This window comes from Eubalaena glacialis, chromosome 18 (genome assembly GCF_028564815.1).
Source record: "Eubalaena glacialis isolate mEubGla1 chromosome 18, mEubGla1.1.hap2.+ XY, whole genome shotgun sequence".
In the NCBI taxonomy this organism is placed as follows: Eukaryota; Metazoa; Chordata; class Mammalia; order Artiodactyla; family Balaenidae; genus Eubalaena; species Eubalaena glacialis.
In genome coordinates, this window is record NC_083733.1 from 52,160,500 (window position 1) to 52,181,864 (window position 21,365).

Sequence of the window (21,365 nt, forward strand, 5' to 3'; positions counted from 1 at the left end):
TAAAACAAATTTAAAAAAAATAAAAAGAACCTTCTGTATAGTGCAGGGAACTCCATCTACTCAGTACTCTGTAATGACCTATATGGGAATAGAATCTGAGAAAGAGCGGATATATGTATATGTATAACTGATTCACTTTGCTATACAGCAGAAACTACCACAACATTGTAAATCAACTATACTCCAATAAAAATTAATTTTAAAAAAAAAGAAAAAGCACTCTAGGCCTGGTGGGCAAGACAGATAAATAAGTAGACTGTGACCATAGGTGTGAGCAGTGCTGTGATGCAGATGGAAAATAGCCTCAGGCCTGCCTGTGGGCTCAGTGTCCCCCCACCCAGCTCACTGTGAGGGGACCCAGCCCCCACACCAGAACCGCCTACCTAACCTGTGAGAGAACCTGGTAGGCCCTGATAAGAGTTTAGATTTTATACAGAATGAGATGGGATTTTTTTCAGGGGGATTTTTTTTTTAATTTATTTTTGTCTGCGTTGGGTCTTTGTTGCTGCACGTGGGCTTTCTCTACTTACGGCGAGCGGGGGCTACTCTTGGTTGTGGTGCGCGGGCTTCTCATTGCAGTGGCTTCTGTTGTTGCGGAGCACGGGCTCTAGACGCACGGGCTTCAGTAGTTGCGGCGTGTGGGCTCAGTAGTTGTGCCGCGCGGGTTCTAGAGCGCAGGCTCAGTAGTTGTGGCACACGGGCTTAGTTGCTCCACAGCATGTGGGATCTTCGCGGACCAGGGCTCGAACCCGTGTCCCCTGCATTGGCAGGCAGAGTTAACCACTGCGCCACCAGGGAAGTCCTAAAGGGGGATTTTGACTGATATGAATTGATTTGTTTTTTTTTTTTTTTAAAATACTGTGGCTACAAGTGACAGAAACCAAACTCAAAACAACTTAAACAACAATAAAAGCAAAAAGGAGCTGGTAGTTACATAGTACTTATGCTATGCGCTGTTCTGAGACTGTACACATTAACTCACTGAATTCTGTTAATAACCTTGTAAGTTAGGTACTATTCATATTCCCATTTTATTGACGAAGAGACAGGTGTGGAGAGGTTAAACAGCTTATCAAAAGCTTCATGGCAGATCCAGACTTTAGACCCAGGCAGTCTGACTCTATAATAGAGTACCAATTCTTGACCGTAGCACTGTACTGCCTCTCAACAAAACAATGTATTGACTCCATGAAACCAAAGAAAGTTAGCTCTTTGGGCATGGCTGGATCCAGGGGCTCACACAGTGCTGAACAGACTCAGACTGTCTCCATGCCAGAGTTGCCAACAACTCAGCAGAAAGAGCACCTCTGCTTTCCCCCAGGTTCTGACAAAATTCTAGAACTCAGTCTGGTTGGCTTGGCTTGGGTCACTTGCCTGTCCTTGGACCTTGTGGCCAGAAAGGTTAAACTAACGCACCGACTGGTCAGGCCTGACTTGTGTGCCCACTCCTGGGGCTGGGGTACCACCAGACTGAGAGTGCAGGGGGAGTGGTTCCCTGAGGGCTGCTTCCAAAGGCACGGGACTAGATGTTGGGGAGGCCACACTGCAAATACCAGCTGGTGCGTGTCAAAGGATGTGATGGGGAACATATTTATGATCCTGGATACACCTGCTAAATTGTTTTGTTTTCAGGATCTTAGCAGTTTATTATGTCTTCTATGAGGCCTTTTGTTATGTCTCTTAGTAAAGTTCCATAATTTCCTTTCTAGTGGCTGTGTATATTCTTAACATTCTTACGTAATCTTTATTTTAGTTGCTGTCATGAATGAAATTATATTTAAAAGTTTTTTCTATAACATAGAAGCACCACTGATTTTTATATTTTTGTCTTGTTTCTTGCCATGTGACTGGACTCAATAATTCTAATGTTTCAATTGGTTTATTTTTGTATATGTGGTCATGTCATCTACATGTGTCTCCTCCCTTCCAGTAGTTATATATCTTGTTGCGTTGACCATAGGTTTTATTTTTAATTTTTATTTATTTATTTATTTATTTATTTTGGCTGCACCTTGTGGGACCTTCCCCAACCAGGGATTGAACCTGGGCCATGGCAGTGAAAGCCCAGAATCCTAACCACTAGGCCACCAGGGAACTCCCTGATCATAGGTTTTAATGTATAAAACAATCAGTGTTAAGAATGCGCATCTTTGTGTTGGTCCTCATTTTAATGGAAATACTTTGGATGTATTACTATTGATTATTAATTTTAACAAATTAGTTTTTCTTATATATGATGCATGCTTAGGTAAAAAATTCTAACACTTCTGAATGGCATAAGTCCCTTCTCCGAAGGTAATGCTTCTCTCTTCCAACTCCATCCCAGTTCCAGACAGAACCACTATTAATTGTTTTATGTATCTGTGCAGATAGCAGCAGACATGCATATGCAAACATATCCGGAAAATACATCTTTTTACTCCATTATATATACCCTTTATTCCCTCAACAGCATACCCGTTAATTATTACATTGGTTCTCGGTTTGAAAGAATAAGCATACAGTTCCAAGGCATAACAAATGTTATACTTGATTCTTCATTCAAGGGATGAGTGTGTCACTTGCAGGAAAGCCTTGCGTGGTTTATGGACTTTCTCTCTCCAGAAGAGTCGTGATCTCCCCCATGCCTGTTGGTGATATCACTCTCAAAGTAAGCTCAAGGTTGCAGCAGGTGTCTGTGGGCAGGCTGCAGAAGAGCTGTCCAGGGAAAGAAAGCAGGAAGAGTTTGGGGGGAAGAATGAGTTGTCATTTGCGCATAGATGCAGACATCATGATGTCCTGCCCTCAGCTCTGCAGTCACCATGCTGCTCTTGGCCTAGTTTGGTGCTTTTATGTGGAGAGTAGCAACTGCTTTCTTTTCTTCTTTCAACAAATATGTATAGAAGGATTGTCTACTGTGTGCCAGGCAATGAGAATGCAACAGAGAGCAAAACAAAGACCCTGTCCACATCCAACTCAACTCCTAGGTAGGGAAACAGAGAAAAAATAAATGGCACATACAAACATAATGTCAGGTAGTGAGAGGTGCTATGAAGAGAAATAAAGAATGATGAAGAAGGAGAGGTAGAAGAAAGGCCTCTCTGAGGATGGGACATTTGAGCAATGCCTGTCAAGCGATAGCTGTACAATTCCAGGGGAAAGGATGCTCCAGGTAAGGTAGTGGTTCATTTGCAAATGGGATCAGGGTGGGCTCTCCCTCAGGGGACGCTTGGCAATGTCTGGAAGTATCTTTGATTGTCAGAAAAATGGCATTTTTTTTTTTCATGCTAGGACTAGAGTGAGAGGAATCTTACTCATTTAGAAGAACTCGAGTGTTACACCAGAGGACCTGCAGTGATTTGAAGGAGGAGGCACGATAGAGTAAAAGATGCTGGACTTGCATGTTAGGGAATCAGAAATTCAGTGACTCACTATGTATTTAGGGGACAATTTTTGTTATCTTTTAGGATCTCAGTTTCTCTTTCTGCCTCTGACCAATATCCCATCCCCCCTACCCTGCACATAAACACCCATGGCCAGATGGTGTTTCTGCATGAAGTCTAGAACATTAGGTGACCAGACTCAGACCCCAGATCATGAAAAGCAGAAGTTTGCAGGAGCACAAAGCTCTTAGATTTCTGATTTTTAATTCAAATTGATTTGGAGAAGGTAGAGTCTTGATATATCTCTTCCTTGTAGTCCTGCAGGTTATGTTTTAGTCCTGCAGCAAAACAGATGCCTAGATACTCAAAAGCTCCTGTCGACTGCCACATTTGAGCTCTGTTGCAGCTCTTTTGCAGCTCAAAAGTCACCCTAGGAGGAAGAGATTTCTCTACTGTTTTTTTTTTGGTTTTTTTGTTGTTGTTGTTGTTGTTTTTTATAATGAAACTCTCTAGGAGTTAAGCCAGCATTTTATTTATTTATTTATTTTTGGCTGTGCTGGGTCCTTGCTTCTGTGCGAGGGCCCTCTCTAGTTGCGGCAAGCGGGGCCACTCTTCATCGCGGTGCGCGGGCCTTTCACCGTCGCGGCCTCTCTTGTTGCGGGGCACAGGCTCCAGACGCGCAGGCTCAGTAGTTGTGGCTCACGGGCCCAGTTGCTCCGCGGCATATGGGATCCTCCCAGACCAGGGCGCGAACCCGCGTCCCCTGCATTGGCAGGCAGACCCTCAACCACTGCGCCACCAGGGAAGCCCCTCTACTGTTTTTTAATTTTAATTTTTGTTTTTTGTTTGTTTGTTTACCAGTAAGGATATAACATTTTATTCAAAACAGTATGATCTGAGGGGTTGTGGTGGCTGCATCTCCCAACCAGTGCTGCTGGAATCTAGTGAGTAGAGAGCAGGGATGCTGCTAACAACATCCTACGCTGCATAGGACAGCCCTCCACAACAGAGAATTCTCTGGCCCCCAATGTCAGTAGTCATGATGTTGAGAAACCCTGAGGCAGTGGGAACTGGCTGGTGCAAAAACTTGAGACTGGAGCTGTGCTCACTGTTTTTGAGGAATAGCAAGAAGGTCGGTGTGGCAAGAGTAGAGAGAGGTGGGATAGGAAATAATAAGTTCAGAGACTAGTCAGGGGCCAGATCATGTAAGGTATTGTAGGACAGATGAGGAGTTTGGATTTTCTTCTGATTGTAATGGAAAGCCATTGGAAGACTTTGAGCAGGGGAGTGAAATAATCTGACTTTTGTTTTATAAGACTTCCTGTGTGGAAAGTAGCCTCTAGGGGAGAGAGGAGACTCTGCTAGTTGCCTCCCAATATCTAGTGTCACCTTCTTCCTTAATAACAAAACTCTGGGGAATTCCCGGGCGGTCCAGTGGTTAGGACTTGGTGCTTTCACTGCCGGGGCCCTGGGTTCAGTCCCTGGTCGGGGAACTAAGATCGCACAAGCTGCCATGGCGCAGCCAGAAAACAACAACAACAAAAACTCTGGAGGGTTTTTTGTATGTTTGTTTTTGTTTTTTCAGGAATATTATGCATGGAAAAGAGACTATACTTCCCAGCTTCCCTTACAGCTAGGAGTGGTCACTTGAATTAAGTTTTGGTTCATGAAGATGTAACTAGAGGTTTTGGATGAGACTGCTGGGAAGTTTCCTTAGAGGGAAAAAGGGTGCTACCTTCTTCCCCACTCCCCCCCCCGCCCCCCCCCCCCAGTTTTTTACTATCTAGAATGCAGGCAGAATGGCTGAAGGTCATTTAACCATTTAGAACTATGAGGTAGTTCCAGTATGTAAGCCTTGTGTGAGGATGAAGAGCAGAAAGATGGGAACTGGGCTCCTTGTGATACCCGGGAGCCTCCATCCCAGCTCTGGACTGCCTAACCCTAGATTTATTTTTACCTTAGAAAGAAGTAAACGTTGCTCTTATTTAAACCACTGCATTTGTTGTTGTTGTTGTTGTCGTTGTTGTAATGTGTAGATAAAACTAATCCTAATTGAAAGGAAGCAGGAAGGTCAGTTAAGAGGCTGTTATAGTAATCCAAGCAAGAGATGATTGTAGCTTGGAATAGAATGGTAGCAGAGGGGGTGACTAGAAGCACTTGTACTTTTTTGTGTGTGTGGTAAATTATACATAACATAAATTTTGCCATCTTAACTATATTTAAGTGTACAGTTCAGTGGCATTAAGTACGTTCATATTTTTTGCAACCATCAACCACTAGCCATCTGCAGAACTTTTTCATCTTCCCAAACTGAAACTCTGTACCTATTGAACAATAACAACCATTCCTCCTTTGTCTACCATAGACTTAGTTCCCCTCACTGGCCTTTCACTTTTTCATGTCCTGGATGATAGTTTATAATTATCCTGTTAGTTACTACCATTGATAGTGATGTAGCTGAAATATACAACTTCCTGGGAATTCCCTGGCAGTCCAGTTGTTAGGACTCTGTGCTTCCACTGAAGGGGCACAGGTTTAGATCCCTGTACGGGGAACTAAGATCTTGCAAGCCGAGCAGTGCGGTGATAAGTAAATAAATAAATAACTTCCTATGTGTGTTGCATGTAATAAATTTTTGATATATTTTATTTTGGAAAGCAGGCTATAAAATAACATACAACATGATCTAGTTTTACCAAAAAAATCTACAGGTACAAATGTAGGCTGTATCAGAAACATGTAATCAGTGGTTATATCTATTTAGTAATATTTGATACTGTTTATTTCTTTATTTAGCTGATCTTTTCCCCGTAATTTATTTGCAATGAATGTGTATTACTGGTGTAAAAGGTTTTATGCACCACAGTGTTTGGCCCATGAAGTAGGAGTTCAGAAACTGTGTCTGTTGATATTTTTACCAGCAGTAAAGCAGCATGTCTAGGGGCAGAATGTAATCTTGTCCGAATGATTAACATTTGGTGTTGGCTCATCTACCCTTGGGGATGTGTTAGCTTTCTTTCCTCACTAGTTCTTTCTTCTGTACATAGCATGGCAGCTTCTTTGTGCTCTAGGTTAATACTGACTGCAAAGAGATTATTGTTTTGTTAGTTGCTTTTTTTATTGCTGTTAGTTGCTTTTTTTTTTTTTTAATATTTAAGCACTCACTGTTAATCAGTTTTTAGGTCAGACTATACATGTTAGTTTCAGTAAGCTTGTTTTTTACATTTTTATGCCATAATTTAATCTCCATAAGGTACTTTCCATAGTCCAGGCATGGTCTACTGCATTCTGTATTTCTCTGGAGACACATTTAGGTCTTTGTATCACATTCTGGTCTGTTGGTTAGGTCATTATGTAATAACTCTGGAATGATCATAAGAATAAAAGATTGGGAACACGTGGAACCAACTGTAATGTTTAAGGTACAAGTAAGTTTTGAAGAGAGAGAAATGACTGAATGAGTTTGGAATTTCTAATAAAAGCAGCCAATCCGGATCAACTTCATTTCATTCATTCTCGACTTTTAAACTGATCAGAAGTAAATGCTAGAACCCCTGGAAATGTTTGACAGTATGGTATATGTGACACTTTTACTTGTTCTTCACTCTGCAGGGATGTGAGAAAGACGAATTGTTCAGTGAGGTTGAGCAAAAAATGAACTTAGACATTGTATATATTGATGAGAAAATCACAAGGTGTGTGGCAGGTGGGGTGCAGTTGGGCACTTCGTGATTTCAGCACGTGCAGATATAGTAAGGGCTGAGTCAGGCCCTGGCCCTAGAAGAGGAGTAACTAAAATTGTGAAAATATTCTAGGAAGGTAGAGTTGACTATGGTGGTGTAGAAAGAGTGTTCTTTTAGGGTTCAAAATAGGATGACCTTAAACTAAAATTGGCTTTAATTAATAAAATATAAAAATCACCAAAAAGAAAAGGTTTCCTGGTTATATGCATGAACATAACCCCCTTAGCAGCACATGTGGTACGTTTATAGGGGAATGGGAAAGTGAACGTGTACCCTTTTCCTCTGCCATCAGGGATTCCCAGAAAACAAGGTTTCATTTCAGTAGATCCTCAGTGGCTGTTTATAGTAATCCAGAATGCTCCATGGATATTTGGAGGCAGAAGTGGCAAGGTGGCTTATTGTCTGTATTCAGGAATTGGGCCTTTATGAGGAATTTAAGTCATACCAAAATGTTTCTCTTAATGCAAGTCTGATAACAGCCTCTTATTGCCCCAGATTCCATCAACTTGGGATGCCTTTGGATGAATGGATATTTTTTTTACTAATACAAACACCAAGGGTAAGATTAAATCTGATTGCTTTCTTCATAACTGTTGAATGGGACTGATGTGCTGAAGGCCTGAACAGATGTTTTGGGGTTTGGAATTCCTCTAGAGGTAAGAGAAGCTGCTTCTTTTCCCAAGCCCTGTGTGTCCTCTCCCAGTTTATCATTGCTGTTTGCAGCCAGTCTTAGCAGTCTGCTGTGCAGATCATGAACTTTGAGACTCATGCCACACTGAAGTGCCACAGGCTACCCCACTTTTTACTCTTGTCGCAGCCCCTTTCCCACAGTTAGAGAAGACTGAGCCATGCCTCTCAGTCTCCGTTTCCAGCCCAGGGAACTGGGCTGACACTGGGGCCTGACACTGTATGAGAGACATCAGGGTTCCTGCACAGGGTTCCTCTCCCCTTCTTGGTATCCTTAGTCACTGTCGTGACTACATCCTGGATCTTGTCATATGAAGATAGCATAGCCTGATGGTTAGAACACAGTTTTTGGAGTCAGACAGACTTGGCATCAGATCTGTACTGCACCACTTATTACCTGCTTGACACTGGAGCAAGGTTCTTTCTTTCTCTAAGCCTCGGTGTTGTCATCTATAAAATGGATGAATTGCTATCACCCCCCTGAGTCACTTTACTGCACGTCAAGTGCTTGGTATGGGTTAAGCACTCAGTAAATGATAGCTGGAACTCTGGAAGTTCCAGGTTGATAGACGTGGAACTCTGTAGCTCCACTGACAGTTTAAACTCATTGACGTTTAAAATGTCTCTGTCTTTGACCACTCCACTCATTTGTCCACCAGCTTGCCACATCTGTTCTGCAGCTTCACTGGATCCTGCAGTCCAGGAAACGTTCTCCCTGTGAAAGAGAAAGTAGCTGTCCTCAGCCCTTGGGTCACATGCTTCCAAATTCATAAGTTTAGAGTCTCTATTTCTTTCCAGGTTTCTCAGGAAGACCCCAAGGACTGGCTCATCCCTGTGATGGAGAGGATGGAGTCTGTTACAGGAGGGAAGCTGGGCTAAGACAGGAGATATTGTAGAGAAAAGGGGGGCAGAGGCAGGCTGGAGATTGAGCTTTGTCCTCTATCTGGAAAAGGTGGTGTTTATACGGCTGTTAGTTTAGGTAAACTTGTAGAATAGATATTTTTTAAATAGCTTTTCCAGGGACTTCCCTGTTGGTCCAGTGGTTAAGACTCCATGCATCCACTGCAGGGGGCACAGGTTCGATCCCTAGTTGGGGAACTAAGATCCTGTATGCCGCGTGGCACAGCCAAAAAATAAATAAATAAAAAAGCTTTTCCAAGCTCCAGGGTGTAACCATTGGTTTGATTGGCTTTTAATGAATTATTTACAACACAAATATTTTGTCACAACCCATATTTGTGCTACATACCTCATGGGTGGGGGAGGGAAATGCTGAGCTCTTGTTCACATCATTTCTTCTATACACGGAAGAAATTTAGATTAAATGATTCATCCAAGGTCAAGCATGTAATAAGTGGTGGAGACAATATTCCGAATGTCCGCCTTTTAAAACTGTCCACCATCTCTCCCCCCATTTACTCCTGCAACAGAAGCATCCTCCCTCCACCATTCTACCCTTGACAGCAAGAGGACCCTCCCCAACCCCTAGCCTAGCATCGACCAGCATTATCAGAGAATGTCCTGTTCTGGGCCCAGGACCCTGCATCAGGCCTTCAGAGGCCTTTCTCAGAATTTTCCTTTCGAAGGGAGAGGGGTTACTCCATCCGTTCCCTTGGTCTTTTCCTCAGAGAGCCTTTTCCTTCCCACCTCACTCCTTAGTGTTCATTCTCCAGTAGCCCCTGACTTTGCATTATCTACTTAACTGTTCCCCACCATTAGAAGGTAACCCTAACAAGGACAGTGACTTGTTCGCTGTCTTTCTTGTAGTATCTTCTGGCTTTTTTGTGCTTTGTACGTATCAGGCATTCACAAATTACACATCTGTTGAAAGATTGAATGACTCAGTTGTATCTGTCAAAAGCTGAAAGAATGTGAGCCTAGAGCAAATGGCACATGGCATCTCCACTTCTCCCTCCTCCTCCCTCAGCCACAGCCTGCCAAGAGGCTAAGGAAGGAGGAGGAGGAAGAGTTTGTGTGCCTGAGGACCCAGCTTCGCTCCTCCTCCTGGGTTTGCTCTGTGTGGAGCGTCAGGACACCATATCATTCTGGCCTAAGCCAGATAAGGTTGAGCTGCTGTCCTGTGTCTGGTCTCAGTGCTGCCAGCCCACAGCTGTCTTCACGTGTGTAGAGCCTGTTGAAGGCAGGGGGGCACAATGGCTAAGGGCATAGACACTTGAGTCAAGTGACCCCTCTGCCACATCCAGTTGTGTCCCCTTGACAAAGTTTCATAACCTTTCTGTGCCTTAGTCTTATTGTTTGTGAAATGGAAATGACCTCATATGGTTGTTCCTAGGATTAAATAAGATAATCAGTGTGAAATCTTTAGCACAGGTGAAGTACATGCTGAGTGTTTCGTTCAGGCTGGCTGATATTATGTACAATGCTAATTAAATACTCTTTTTTCTGTTTGTGGCACAAGTCCCTAGGTTGCTAGGTCTGCTTATTCTGTGTGGCTCACTCTGCCCCATCTTTGATGGGGAGGAGCTTTGAGGGAGATGTGAGTGGAGACCCAGAAGGTTTGTTTGAGTGGGAATTCAGCCTGTATTTCTGATGGTTCCCTATAGAAGGAGGATGCTTTGGTGTGAGTTTTGTGTGTTTGCTTTAGTTTTGTCCTGGTGATTTCCACAGGGGAAAATAATTCAGAGGGAGTAAGTGTCACCACTGGGAGCTTGCCTGACTCTCTTTCTCCAGGAAGAAGAGCTCTGCCCAGTGCGGGTGGAAAAGGGCAGCATCTGAAATGTGTGCTGGGAGGTGATAGGTCCAAGGTTGAGTCTTATTTTTGGCTTCTCCAAGGAACAGGACTGGGCCAAAGTGTGGGCAGTGGGGTTGGATTTTAGTTCCTTGTAAAAGGCAATGGAAACCTTCACCACCTCCCCAAGGCAGCGCCCTGAGAGCTGGCAGCTAGTTGGCCCTCTCAGCTATGCTCCAGTTGGATTACAAACTCAATAAAATAAGAAATTTTTGTTAGTAAGTAATCCACTGTATAGGCCAATGAAATATGAAATACCTTCCATTAAAAATGTTTTGAATGTTATGGAACATGATAAAGGAGTTACAAAAAGGTTTTGTTACTGTTGTTGAATTTGGTATGACTAAAACAACTGTAAAAGATTAGGGGGACATGTCAATAATCTGGAAAGTGTCTGCTCAAGTTGCTTTGCAAGCAGCAAATTCTTGCTGTCTTTTAAAGAAAAAAGTAGAAAAAAAAAGTAGAAAAAAAAAAAAGAAAAAAGTAGGAAATCATAGAGAACACCTTGTAGCTGGAGTTAACACAAGAAAGGAAACGGGGAACGACAAGTAATGTCAGAGAACAGCTTTAGCCAATGCCAGAGGTTGGCAGATAAAGGCACATTTGTATCTTAAAATGTTTATGGTATGTAGTATATTTTTAGTACATATATTATAATTACATGTTAATAGTATATATTAACATAGCATGTATATGGTAGTTTTTTTAATGAATTTTCTACTTTAATGGACTACTGCATCAACCAACCAACTACTAATACGTATCAAGTGAGTGGGTTTCTACTTTTCTGACAAATGGACTTACCAGTATGTTTTGTTGACTCCTAGAAGACAGGTCTGTGAGCTTTGTTTTGTAAGACTGGAAATATGACATACAGCTATGTTAATAACTATGTAATAACTATGTTAATACACTGTTACCAAAATAACCTGTATCTTTGGATTCCATTTCCAATGGAATGTCTTCTTATAGTCAAACTGACCTTTTGGATTTTTAATCACCTGGCTTTTACTCTGCCCTCTGAATACTGTGTGGACAGAATTGGAATTGTGGGTTGCTGTGGTTCAGCAGGAGCTCAAAGACAACCAGGGTTGGTGTGAGCCAGAGTCCAGATGAGGCGAGTGGAGAACAGGAGTAGAGGGAGGCTAGATGGGAAGTGGGAAGGCCCATTCGAACCTTGGGGCTTGCTATTTGGTTGAAATATCTTGATTTCTAGGTATCAGGCCACCCAGGTCCAAACGTGAGAACAAAGGCAGATCCTTCTAAAGCATGGTGACTTTTTAACTTCATATGATTTCAGATTTCCAGTTAATTGTTACCTCTACTCAAATTGATAGTTGAGAATTGATTGCGGTCATGCAGTAGCAACCCACAGCCTTAAAATCCCTGGCTCTCTTGTTTTCACAGGTGTTGGGGCGATGCTTCTTGACAGTGGTGCAGGTCCATTTCCAGTTTCTGACCCAGGCGTTACAGAAGGTCCAGCCAGTGGCTCACTCTTGCTTTGCCGAGGTTGTTGTGCCAGAAAAAAAGAACAGCACCAGTGGCGGCGGCTTATCTGGCATGGGCCACACACCAGAACTGGAGGAAGCTGTGCGGTCCTGGCGGGGGGCTGCTGAGGTAACCCTGACTTTGGGGAGATTGGTGCCCTTTGTTCAGATAGGAGAGGCTCCAGAGGGCCTTTACCTGTTGGTTCTTAAAAAAGCCATTTTATGTAGAAGTGTGAGTTTTCAACTGCTGTCATTAGCTTGTTCATTCATTTAACAGTGAATGTCTTTGTAAATGCCCACTTCACGCCAGGCATGTGCAGGCACTGAGGTAGTAGCCTCTACTCACAGCCTCCTAGGAGAAAAGTCTTACAAAAACAGGTTTATGGGACCGTGATGGAGGTGTGCAGGAGCCCAGGGGAAGGGCCTGGCATCCGACAAGAAGTGCAGCAAAGCTTCTAGGAAGAGGGACTAGGGAGAAGAGGCTGGAGGGTATATGGAGGGTAAGGGGTCAGCCAGGTAGCTAGGTGGGGATGTAGTAGGCAATGACACATTTCTTGTTGGCATTTTATTTTTTATTTTTTAATAAATTTATTTATTTTATTTATTATTTTTGGCTGCATTGGGTCTTGGTTGCTGCGCGTGGGCTTTCTCTAGTTTCGGTGAGCTGGGGCTACTCTTCCTTGTGGTGCGGGGGCTTCTCTTGTTGCAGAGCACGGGCTCTAGGTGCACGGGCTTCAGTAGTTGTGGCTTGTGGGCTTCGGTAGTTGTGGCTCGCGGGCTCTAGAGCGCAGGCTCAGTAGTTGTGGCGCACAGGCTTAGTTGCTCTGCGGCATGTGGGATCTTCCCGGACCAGGACTCGAACCTGTGTCCCCTGCATTGGCAGGCAGATTCTTAACCACTGCGCCACCAGGGAAACCCCTTGTTGGCATTTTAATACTCTTTTGTTTCCAAGGGCAGAAGAAAAGCCTTCCAAGATGAGACTTTAACTAGGACTTACTGTTCCATTTCACAGAGTAAAAGAGACTTTATATTATATAACATTTCGTTTGAATTTAGTTTGAATCATTCGTCAATTAAATTGGCAAACTATTTCATTTTGTTTTAGAGATCTCCTTTAATCAAATTTTTAAACATAATTTTTCAACATTTTAACATTGTACATTCTCTCATTTTCTTACTTCAGTTTTATGCTGTTCTACTGCATTGTTATTTCTTTTCAATTTCTTTTTCCTGTTTGCTTGTTTGTTTTCGTCTCTTTCATGTTAAAGACTCTCCTCTGCTTTCTTGGTGTTTATCAGAGCAGCCCTGAAATGCTAATTGGGGGTTGAATGTGGGAGTGGGACCTCTTGACTTCATTGCATGTGGCCGGGCAGTGGGGTCCACACCTTTATCTTCTCATCTTACAACGCTATGGGCCCTCCTGGCTGCAACCTCCTGATCATGCAGCTCACATTCACACCCTTCATACCTGACTCCAGGTCTTCTCTACTCCACGTGTTGGCATCATTCATGCTGAGAATCCAGCCCAAGTGAGGCCTCCTGGTGCTCCTTTGACTACCTCGCCTTGACCTTTCCCTTCACCCACTTCTGTGTGCCCAGGCCTTTCTGCCTTCCTTACTTTGCTTCCAACCAGTGACCCTACTCCACACACACTGAGAAAATAGAATCTACCTGGCAGCAGCCCCTCTTTTTCATGTCCGCCCAAATGACACCCCTCCCCCCATTCAGACCCTCTTCTCTTCCTTCCTCTTCATTCCAGCAGAGGAGGTACCCTCTCCTTCTGTGCAGGGTCTGCCTATTCCTCACCCTGCCCCCAACCTCAGGGCTTCTTTGGTGGGACCCTGTGTTTTCTCTCCTCCTTGGCATGCTCCCACCTGTACACAAATATGCTTACAAATAAAAATCCTCCCTGCCCTGCCCTGTTTCTCTGCTCTTTTTATAGCCAACTTCTTGAAAGAATTGTTCACTTCACCTTTAATTCACTCTAAAAAAGATTATTATTATTATGAAATATTTTAAGCATATAGAAAATGTCATACATACCCATCTATATTCCTTTTAGCTTTGTCAAGCGAATCTTCACTTTTTGCCTATTTGCTTCATACCTTTTATTTTTTTATAGTTTTATTTATTTATTTATTTATTTATTTATTTATTTATGGCTGCGTTGGGTCTTCGTTGCTGTGCGTGGGCTTTCTCTAGTTGCGGCAAGCGGGGGCTTCTCATTGCGGTGGCTTCTCTTGTGGAGCACAGGCTCTAGGTGCGCGGGCTAAGTAGTTGTGGCGCATGGGGTTAGTTGCTCCGCGGCATGTGGGATCTTCCTCGAACAGAGCTCAAACCCGTGTCCCCTCCATTGGCCAGGTGGATTCTTGACCACTGCATCACCAGGGAAGTCCTCATACCTTTTATTTATTTATTTATTTTTAATTTTTTTTTTTAATTCATTTTTTTTATTATTTATTTGGCTGCGTTGGGTCTTCATTGCTGCGTGCGGGCTTTCTCTAGTTGCAGCGAGCGGGAGCTACTCTTCGTTGCGGTGCACGGGCCTCTCATTGCGGTGGCTTCTCTTGTTGCAGAGCACAGGCTCTAGGCGCGCAGGCTTCAGTAGTTGTGGCTCGCAGGCTCAGTAGTTGTGGCTCGCGGGCTCTAGAGCGCAGGCGCAGTAGTTGTGGTGCACGGGTTTAGTTGCTCCGTGGCATGTGGGATCTTCCCGGACCAGGGCTCGAACCCGTGTCCCCTGCATTGGCAGGCAGATTCTTAACCACTGCGCCACCAGGGAAGCCCTCATACCTTTTATTTTTAACAGGAAAATATTATTACAAATGCACTTGAATTCCCTTTGTACTTCTCCACTATCTTATTCATAGTCCTTTCTCTCTAGAGATAACCTCTTTTGATTTTGGAGTTTGTGATTCCTATGCATATTTTTATATTTTTATTCTATATATATGTATCCATAAATATATTGTTTTGCACAATATGAAACTTTATATAAATGGTATCATTCAGTTCACTAAAATCTGGCTTCCACTCCTACACAAGAACGTGCCTTGTCTTGTCAAGGTCACTGGTGCCTTCCATGTTGCCAAAAATAATTGGGAGAAATGCAAGGATCCCGATGACTCCATTCAGCAGCTCACAGCGACATGAGCCCTGGAAATCCTCTCTCCCTGTGGAGAACCAGGTGTTCTTAGGTACCCTCTTAGCTCTTGGGCTAGCCTCTCCATCCACTTTGTTAGCTTCTCTTCAACATAACTTATGAATATGAGTTTCTCAAGTCTCAGTTCTACGTGCCCTCTCCCCTAGAGGGTCTTCATCTAGTCTTGGAACTTTAAAAACTGCTTGTGGGCTGGGGCCACAAGCACACAAATGTGTGTGCCCGGTTCGCTTCCCCCATGGGCTCAGGCCCCTATATTCAGCTGCTGCCCTCCTCAGGTCTTCAGATGGCTCAGCCCTTAGCCTTTCTGCACACACTGTTCCTCCTCAAATCTTCCCTGTGCTAACATGTAGTGCCATCCCACACTGGGTCCTTTGTGCAAGAAACCTGAGATTTGTCCTCCAGTTTTTCTGTCACATCTACATCCAATCCATAAGAAAGTCCTGCAGATCCTACCTCCAAAATATGACTGCAAATATGTCCCTTTCTTTCTGTGTCCACTATCACTAACCTAGTTCAGGGAATCATTACTCTCCCCTGACAGCTTCAGTGGCTGGACTTGCTTGTCCCCTTTCTGTCTTGCCGTCCTTCATGTCTCTCCATTTCCTTAGGGTAAAGTGTGGACCCATCCCCATGACCTGCCTAGTCCCACATAGTCTGGCCCCTGCCTCCTCACCAGCCCCATCTGTGGCCACTCTCCCCTGCTCACTGGGTTCTAGTTCCTTTGCTGACATCTCTGCCTGTCCTACCCCCACCCCACACTTCTGTTGACTGCCTCCTCTGCCTTAAACTCAGCCTAAATGATGATTTCTCAGTTTCTTGGGTGCTCCCTGTTACAGTTCTCTGTTTCCCTTGGGATGTTTTTCTCCATTTTATATTTTTTAAATGTTTTATTTGTTTGCCTTTTCGACCCATGAAGCTGTCAGCTCCAAGATGGTAGGGACCAGGTTTTGTGCTCCACTGTCTATCCAGAGACATCTAACATAAGACCTTGTGGGCTACATATTTGACTAAATGGAAGAGTTCTAGAAAGAGAGTCAAATGGTTTTAAACTGTGAGACTGTTAGGGTTCAGGGAATGGTTGGTATTCATACAGAATTTGTGGAGCTTTGGAAATGTATGGCATTATAGCTGCTAGTTAATTTCCTTTAGTCCTGCAATTTTGGTAAATATTACAATTCCTGCCTTGGCCTAGAAGAACAAAAATTAACTGTTAAAAAATGTTATTTGTTGCACAAATGTTATTGTAATAAAAATAGACATTGAAAAATTGAAAGACAGTTCATCCTGAATCCTTCCTTCCATCTAGTAAATCAAATATATATTTTTCTGTATTCTCTAGTCCTGACCCATATGTATAGATAACATTTCATCACAAGACACAGATAAATTTCTTCTTGTTTTTCTTATGTACTCTTCATAAACATATTTAGTGACTGAACAATAAGTATTTCATTTTTCTGTGCAGATTTCAAAAGTTCTGTTTTTCCTTTAATGTTACAGTGTATGTTTTTTTCCTATTCTTTTCCTATTGGTGAGGTTTTTTACTTTGGTGTATAGGACCACCCAACCATATATATATTGTTTAATTCTGGAAACTCCAAGGGCCAATATACTAGGGTATCTGTCTTTTTAAAGCAGGGAAATTTAAAATGTGAATATTTTTAATGTGTATGTAATTTATATGTAATATAGATATAAAATAAATAACAGGTAGGTAAGTCTTTTTTCCAGGGTTTCTTTTTTTTGGTCATACCGTGTGGTTTGTGGGATCTTAGTTCCCCGACCAGGGATTGAATCCAGGCCCTCAGTAGTGAGAGTGCAGAGTCCTAACCACTGGACCGCCAGGGAATTCCCAGGGGTTTCTTAAATAAGGTAGTTCTATTGTCAGGTTTGCTTTCTCTTCAATGCTTGATTCAGTCTTTCAGAACTTCTGGCTGCTTGCTCACTTCGTAATACAGACGATCCGGAATGTCTGGTTTATATCTAATTCTTAGATAGTTTCTTGCTTTACTATTGTTGTTTTCTGGTTTTTTAATTTTGCTAGTATCTGTAACATCCTCTTTTACCTACCAGTCACCATTTCTGTTGCAGGCAACATCTAGACTAAGAGAAAGAGGCTGTGATGGCCGCCTGGCAGGAATTGAAGTTCAACAGCTCTTCTGTTCTCAAAGTGCAGCAATTCCTGAGCACCAGCTAAAAGAACTGAACATAAAGATTGACAGTGCTCTGCAAGTACGTTTTTCAGAACTGGCACATTAATATCTAAGGGATGAAAACAAGGGAGGGAGTTAAAGTCGTGATGCTGAACCAATTGGAAAGAGTAATAAGATGGTAGTTTGCTTCATGTCTTTTAATAACTATAGAAATTTTACATTTCTGTTTTCATTGAACCTAGTCAGTTTATAATCTGCTATGTAATCTTGATTCTTGAAAACAATTTCTTTGCAGGCATATAAAATAGCTCTGGAAAGCTTAGGTCACTGTGAATATGCAATGAAAGCCGGTTTCCACCTGAATCCAAAGGCGATTGAAGCCAGTTTGCAGGTACGCTTTTCTTTCTGGTAGCTCCTGGGAGCTGTGGTATGGCATTCATGCCATCCACATGAGGCAGATGTCTTGAGAGGTGAGCTGTGGGTCACCTCTCCTCTCCTATCCAACCCTTTTCCAGGGCTGCTGCAGCGAGGCAGAAGCACAGCAGACGGGGCGGAGGCAGACCCCGCCGCAGCCCATGCAGTGCGAGCTTCCCACCGTCCCTGTGCAGATAGGATCGAACTTCCTGAAGGGTGTCTCCTTCAACGAGTCGGCCGCCGACAATCTGAAACTTAAGACGGTAGCTTTCCTTGGGGTTCCAGCAACCTGGGTGTGAACTTGAAAATAGAGTTCTTAAGGAAACCTGAGGGCTTGTAAAGAATCTAGACTAAAAAGCAAAACTTAAGTGAAGACAGGAGGCATTGACCTTCCTCAGTAAACTGGTGTCTAAAAGCAGACTAGGGTGACTTTTTTTTTTTTTTCTCCATTTGGTAGGTCTTTATTGAGCATCCATTAGTGCCAGGCTAGGAGATTTGACAGCCCACTAGGTTGTGATAGGAACACAGAACGAGGGGGCCTCACCTGGAGGATTAAGAGATGTGACTCTTGAGAAGAGGACTTTAAGCAGAGAAAGACCTGAATAATAAGTATGGGGGTGGGGCTGAGGCTGTGAGATAGCCAGGAAGTGAGAGCCCATCCCAAGAGCTGAAGACCTTCCTTAGAGCTGTAGCTGGGGGCCCCTTGGCCGTCCAGGACAGTCACTAATGAGATTCAGACTTAATTGTCCTGAAGTAAGGCTTGGGCTCTGGTATTTTGTAAAAGTTGTCCAGGGGATTCTAATATGTAGTCAGACCTGAGGGCCACCATCTAGAACAAGGGGAGACATGGTAGGAGCCAAGGCTGGAAAAGCAGCCCGGAGAGTCCAGAAAGCCCCCAGTGTGAGGGCTGGACTCCATCCCCAGGTGGCTGGCATCCCACCAAGACAGGCCGTGTAATGTGGTTTGCATTTCAGAAAGATCCCCCTGACTTCAGGATGGCCTGTGGCTGGGAGGGGAGCAGCACTGAAGGGTTTTGGCCGTAGCCCCATCCAGTGATAATGGAAGGCGAGTGGACGTATCCAAGAGCGATCTAGAAGTTATAATAAGCAGGACTCAGCGATTAATTGGCTGTGAGAGGGAGGGGAAAGGAGATGAGGCCCACATTTCTGGCTTGGACAGCTGCTTTGGTGCTGTTTATTGAGGCTCGGGGATAGTCGTCATAAAATATATTTTTGGACGTGATTTTAAGGTTGCTTTTGAAATGTCCAAGTGGAGCTGTTCAGCAGGCAATTGGATGTATGGGTCTGGAGCCCTGAAGTGGGATCAGGGCCAGGGTCCTCAGAGGCAGATGGTCGCTGGAGCCAGAAGAGAGGCTGGGGGATCCAGGAAGTGTGTGGAGAGGGTCCAAGCAAACTTTGGCATTTAAGGCAGTGACTGTGACCATTTTATAGTTATACGGCCATAAATGAACTTCTTCAGTAATGTGCTGCGTCTGCCACAGCATACTCTCCTTACAGTATCTTGATCTGAGTACACTGATGCTGTGAACCCCAACTTGTTGGGAGAGTTCCGGATCACCAGTTTATTATGAGAGGACGTAACTCAGGAACAGCCAGATGGAAGAGATGCCTAGGGCAAGGCATAGGGAAGGGGCTTGGAGGTTCCATGTTCTCTCCAGGCACCGCTGTCCCAGCACCTCCATGTGTTCACCAAATCAGAAGCTCCTAGGGTGACTTTTTTAATGAGACATTTGCTAAGTTAGTTTTATTCATAATTTTGTTTAAAATGTGTAAAATACAGGGTTTTGAAAGTACACTATAAAATGCTGTTTATGATTAATGTTTCAGTGGACTTTCATAAATAAGAGGAGAAATCTTGTCATAATACTGAAGTAATTAGGACCATTTGCAGAGCATCATGTGTGCCAGGCATTGTGTCAAATGCTTCCCATGCATTGTCTCAGTTAATGCTCACCCACGAAGTGGGTACTGCCCTTTTCCCCATTTGACAGATAGAGGAACTAAGGTCCAAGGCCACACAGCTAGAAAGTTGTAGACTGGAATTGGAGCTTATACAGTCTGTTTCCAGAGTCTGCATACCTGACCACTTGTTCATCCAAAATAAAGATGAGGTTTTCATTGGTATTTACTTTTACCAGATGATTTTGTTTCCTTATTCAGAGGGATTCAGAATTTCAAAATTCCTCAACCAGTTTGCATTAGCACATTGCTAAATGATGCTATATTTTGTGCTAGAATAGAAATCACATATGTATATTAACGCACATGTATTCATATCTAGCCGGTCACGCTACAGGGTTGAGAAAATCTTTGAAGGTAATTAATGATAATTACTTAAGAAATTAAAATGACATGATATGGGAGTATGTAAAATGGTCTTCTCTTGAGGACTATTGTGTACCTGTAAATGCATTTCTACAAGTCTTAGAACCTGGTATGGCTTTATTTTGAGGTGCGAACTCTCTTTTTATCAATCTGTAGCATACAATGTTACAGCTGATCAAGGAGGCAGGCTGCTATAATGGAATCACACCCAGGGACGATTTTCCTGTGACTGAAGTCCTGAACCAGGTGTGCCCATCCACGTGGCGGGGTGCCTGCAAGACCGCCGTGCAGCTGCTGTTTGGCCAAGCTGGACTGGTGAGTGAGCACGTGTGATGGATGGGGGAGAGAATAGAGAAGGACGTTTCAGGCATGTGAGGATGTGGTGTGGGCACATGTGCGAAAACATTGGAGAATTTAAAAAGTGCTTTGCTTGCTGCAGGTTTTAGACCAGATAGAAAAGGTAAAGGAAGAACAGCATTAAAAAGTCTTTTTTTTTCTTTAATAGATTGATAATATGTATTAGCAGGGGACCTAGTTGCAAAATGATGTCTCAGGCTTTCCTGATTTTAAGGAAACCATTACATTAGTAACGATTTGATAGGACCCTTCACCTGGCCTGACTACTCTGGAGCCACAGTGGATGTCTTTCTGTTGCTCAAACACACGAAGCTTCTTCCTGTCTCAGGCCTTTGCCCCTGATGCTCCTTTTTCCTGAGAATACTCCTCTCAGATCTTCACGTGACTCACTCGTTCTCATTTTCCTGATGTCAGCTCAAATATCACCTCCTCCAATGGTATAAGTAGTGCCCCCATCCAGTCACTTTGTATACCAGTTCTCTGTTTATGCAATAAAATAACAACATCAACTCAGGTAAGTTTGGTCTTTTCACCTCTCGTGAGAAGAATAACTTTTGCCAAAGTTGGGTGGAGTCAGGAAATCAACATCTAGGTTTTTGTTAAGGTACCTTTGACCCGTATACCTTATGTTCTTATCCCACTTTCTAGAATTAAATGACTGCTTTTTGAAGAGTTATAGCATTTCAGAGATTAAAGGAAGCTAATTAGAGATTTAGAAAATTAAAGAACTGTTTCTTACTCTAATTCCTACTTTATTCATAAAAGGAGCTGTTGGGAGGATGCAGTCCTTTTGTTTGGTGTGAGTGCGTGCTCAGGTGGCCCAGCTCAGGGTGGGCCTTGTAGAGGGCCAGGTGGGGCCTGTCCACAGTGGTGAGTTACGTTTCCCTTAAGATCTGTTCCTTAGTATA

The 21,365-nt window shown here is 43.4% G+C and overlaps 1 protein-coding gene across 1 annotated transcript in view; it reads left to right on the forward strand.

Annotated features, from left to right (window-relative positions):
* Positions 1-21,365, forward strand: part of GARRE1 (granule associated Rac and RHOG effector 1) — a 49,616-nt gene that overhangs the window by 9,403 nt on the left and 18,848 nt on the right. The window contains exons 2-6 of the mRNA XM_061173353.1: positions 11,949-12,158; positions 17,280-17,420; positions 17,637-17,732; positions 17,857-18,018; positions 20,257-20,415. Of these exons, the coding sequence (XP_061029336.1) occupies positions 11,949-12,158; positions 17,280-17,420; positions 17,637-17,732; positions 17,857-18,018; positions 20,257-20,415 (768 nt within the window). The remainder of the gene's footprint in view (positions 1-11,948; positions 12,159-17,279; positions 17,421-17,636; positions 17,733-17,856; positions 18,019-20,256; positions 20,416-21,365) is intronic.